Source organism: Myotis davidii, unplaced genomic scaffold (assembly GCF_000327345.1).
Source record: "Myotis davidii unplaced genomic scaffold, ASM32734v1 scaffold79, whole genome shotgun sequence".
Lineage (NCBI taxonomy): Eukaryota > Metazoa > Chordata > Mammalia > Chiroptera > Vespertilionidae > Myotis > Myotis davidii.
The window spans coordinates 2581309-2585052 of NW_006294339.1; the positions used below are offsets into that span (position 1 = coordinate 2581309).

Genomic DNA, 3744 nt, shown 5'->3' on the forward strand with positions numbered 1-3744 from the left:
TTGATTTTTACAGAGAGGAAGGGAGAGGGATAGAGAGTTAGAAACATCGATCAGCTGCCTCCTGCACACTCCCTACTGGGTAGGTGCCCGCAACCAAGGTACATGCCCTTGACTGGAATTGAACCTGGGACCCTTGAGTCCGCAGACCGACGCTCTATCCACTGAGCCAAACCAGTTAGAGGTAAACTACTTCTTAAAAAACTATTTGTAAAGGTCAGTTTAGGAATTTTCAAGAAAAGGATAAAAACCTAAACATATACAACTGATTCATTTCAAAAATGGGACCAAAGGTGGAAATTGTCAGATTATCTACTGCACCAAACGTTTATTAAACTATGTTTAACAGTGTTAGTTATTATAAAACACATAGTCCCAGTACTCAAGGGGTTCACTGACCTAATATCAAGACTTTAAGGAAGAAAGAATAGTAACTCTTACCCATCAATTATATTTTCAGGGGGGTGTTTTTCATCACTCGATGTAGCTAAAATCACTTCAGTCCCTTCAGAGCTCAAACAGAGATCAACTTTTCTCATCTTAAACTGTTTAACCTGCAAATAAAACAATAACACAGGAATAACAAAAGCTACGTCTTGATTCTCGGCACTTTATCTGAGAAAAAGAAGAGAGAAAGCCTGTTGCCTAGCACACAGCTTAACAACCAAGCTATTCAACAAGTGGGAAGGACGCTAACATGTTTATTTACATAAGTAAACTTCAGACCTCTCCCAGGAATGATCTGTAAAATATGAGTATTTCCACAATACTACACCACAAAACAAGTCCCTGACTACACTGACATAATTTTTCTGCTTCTAAAATTAAAAGCCCTCAATAATTCTAGAGAAATAGTTAAAAAGCTAAGGTGACTTAAGTGAATTGGTTAATTTCTTTAAAATTACTTAAATTATTGCCCTAACCGGTTTGGCTCGGTGGATGGAGCGTCGGCCTGCGGACTGAAGGGTCCCAGGTTCAATCCTGGTCGGGGGCGTGTGCCTTGGTTGCGGTCACATCCCCGGGTGGGGGTGTGCAGGGGGCAGCTGGTTGATGTTTCTCTCTCATCGATGTTTCTGACTCTCTATCTCTCTCCCTTCCTCTCTGTGAAAAATCAGTAAAATATATTTTTTTAAAAAAAATTACTTAAATTATTATAATTCTGAAATTATTTTTAAAAACCTGGAGCATAAAAACAGATTCTTTGTGACTATTTATCAATACATTTATCAACTGAAATAGCAAGCAATATTATTTATATCTTAAACATCATCTTTTTTTTTGAGTAGAAATGTAAGAGAGAAGACATCCTTTTCCTTATTTTCAAATTCTAAATCACTCACTTGGGTCATGGACTTAAAGACATTTATGTTGTATGCTAACATTTTAAGTTTAATAGAAACATCCTGAAAAGATAGTATTGAGCTCAACTATGAACCCTGGTGGGTAAAACTATAGGAAGACAGAGACGATTCTTCTAGATCTCACTCACCCTCCTCCTTGATCTGGTGATGATAGGGCAAAAACTAATAAATAGATGCAAAGTGGCTGGGAAAGCTGTATCTACAAAGAATTAAAAGAGTGTTTACAAAACTGAGGAAGACTTCCAATACCCTTCACACAATGATCCCAGTTTTTTTAAAAAAAGAGGACAATTACAAATAAACAAATGACAAAGTACAGAGAATGTTATATATATTAAACAACTATGCATTACTGCCCTGAGGTAATAAATGTTAACATTTTTGCTATATCTACTTAAAAAAATTCTTTTTGAGAAATATGTAGCCCTTCACTGGCCCCATTCCCTTCATGGCCCAGAAGTAACAGCTATTCTAAAACTGATGAATATCCTCCTAACTATATATATATTTTTAAAGCAAAACAAAGTCTTTAATCCCAGTACCTCCTAACTATATTTTATACTATTATCATACATATGTCTCCATAAACAATACGTACTATTCTTTGAAAACTTGGATGGTTCCTTTTGCTACCTTTTTTTTCAAATCCTCACTTGAGGAGTGAATATGTTTTTCCCATTGATTCCTAGAGAGAGTGGAACGGAGGGGAAAGAGAAAAACATCAATGTGAGAGAGACACACCAATAGCCTGCCTCTCCCAAGCACCTGGACCAGCATTGGGGATCCTGCCTTTAACCGAGGTACAGTAGGGCCTTGACTTACAAGTGTCCCGACTAACGAGTTTTTCGAGATACCAGCCATCTCTTGCCGATATTTTGCTTTGAGTTGCGAGCTAAAATTCGGGTTACGAGCCAGCTTCAGATACCCCACCACCAGTTGGTGCAGCGAACGTCACAGTGAACGTCATAGTGAACGCCACAACATCAGCCCAGCATCACGTGTCTCACTTGTTCACTTTTTGATTTGACATATGAGTAATTTGAGTTACGAGCTCCGTCACAGAATGAATTAAACTCGTAAATCAAGGCCCCACTGTACTTGCATGCCCTTGACCGGAATCAAACCCACCACCCTTCAGTCTGCCGGATGACACTGTAATCACTGAGAAAATTTGGCCAGGACAGAAAGACTCTCTTTAAAGAAATAAAATTGCAGAAACTTAGAATCAGCATATTTTTAAGTCAATAATTGACCAATTTGATCTCTAAATTATAACAATTTTCATTGCCATTTGCATTGTATGAGAGTTTCTGCTTCCTCAAAGTCTAACCATAATCTATGTGGTATTGTTAGACTTTTGGCTATAGTCAATCTCATTGGTGTGAAATGGTATCTCAATAAGATTTCAATTTCTATTTCCATGATTACTAGTGAAGCTGAATACCATTATATGTTTATGGGCCATTGAGGCCTCTTCTTCTATTACTTGCTTTTTCTTATCCTTGGCTCATTTTTCTATTGGATTGCTCTAAAAAAAGTTTTTGTCCATTTCTTTGTTATTTGTAGGTATTTTTAAAATAAAATATTCAGGATAGAAATCCATTATTATATGTTGTAAATATCTTCTACTCTGTGGTTTGATTTTTTTTTTTTGTAACTTTGGTTTTTTGTGTAGGAGTCTCCACAACTCTCACACACACTTTCTTTTTTTGCTATTGAACTATAACATACATATAGTTATAGATACAAATCATTAAGTATATAGCACAACAAATTTTCACAAGATAAACACACCCCAGTAACCACTACCCAGGTAACTGCCACCCAGGTAAAGAACTAGAACATTATCAGCATTTAAGAAGCCCTCTTCATACCCTCTTTCAAGCACTCCTCCTCCTTCCCTTCTAAAGGTAAAGCATGGTCCTTATTTCTAACACCATAGATTAATTTTGCCTAAACTTTATATTCATGGCATCATACAGATTGTACTCCTTTGTATCTGGTTTCTTTCACTCATTATTAGGTTTTTGAGATTTATGCATGTGGCTGTGTGTAACTGAGTTGAAGTGTAACTAAGTAAAGTGCATCTTAACTCCCATCCTGTTTAACTCCTAATAAGATTTTTTTTTAAAATCAGCCCCTAAATAGAGCTTCAGAGGAAGTTGGTATGAACTGAAAAGCAAAAAATTTCTGTGATTTCAGGTACTTACATCCCAAAACCCTGATGAAGGAGGGTCCTAATCTCACTCCCAAATATCTAAAATCAGAGGTAAACTGAAGTATTTAATTTTTTAAAAAATAGATTTTTATTGATTTCAGGGAGGGAGAGGGAGAGAGAGAAACATCAATGATAGCAGAGAATCAATGATCAGCTGCCTCCTGCATG

At 36.6% G+C, this 3744-nt stretch overlaps 1 protein-coding gene across 4 annotated transcripts in view; it reads right to left on the reverse strand.

Annotated features, from left to right (window-relative positions):
* Positions 1-2042, reverse strand: part of HSPB11 (heat shock protein family B (small) member 11) — a 19420-nt gene extending 17378 nt beyond the window's left edge. For 3 of the 4 annotated variants that reach the window (XM_015566959.1, XM_006768347.2, XM_015566958.1), the window contains exons 1-3: positions 2012-2042; positions 1487-1557; positions 439-551 (exon numbers count right to left, since the gene is read on the reverse strand). In XM_015566959.1, the coding sequence (XP_015422445.1) occupies positions 439-536 (98 nt within the window). In that variant the 5' untranslated portion in view covers positions 537-551; positions 1487-1557; positions 2012-2042. Of the gene's footprint in view, positions 1-438; positions 552-1486; positions 1558-1956 lie in introns of all 4 variants that reach the window. The other variant, XM_015566957.1, reaches the window with a different exon arrangement.
* Between the last annotated feature and the right edge of the window lie 1702 nt (positions 2043-3744).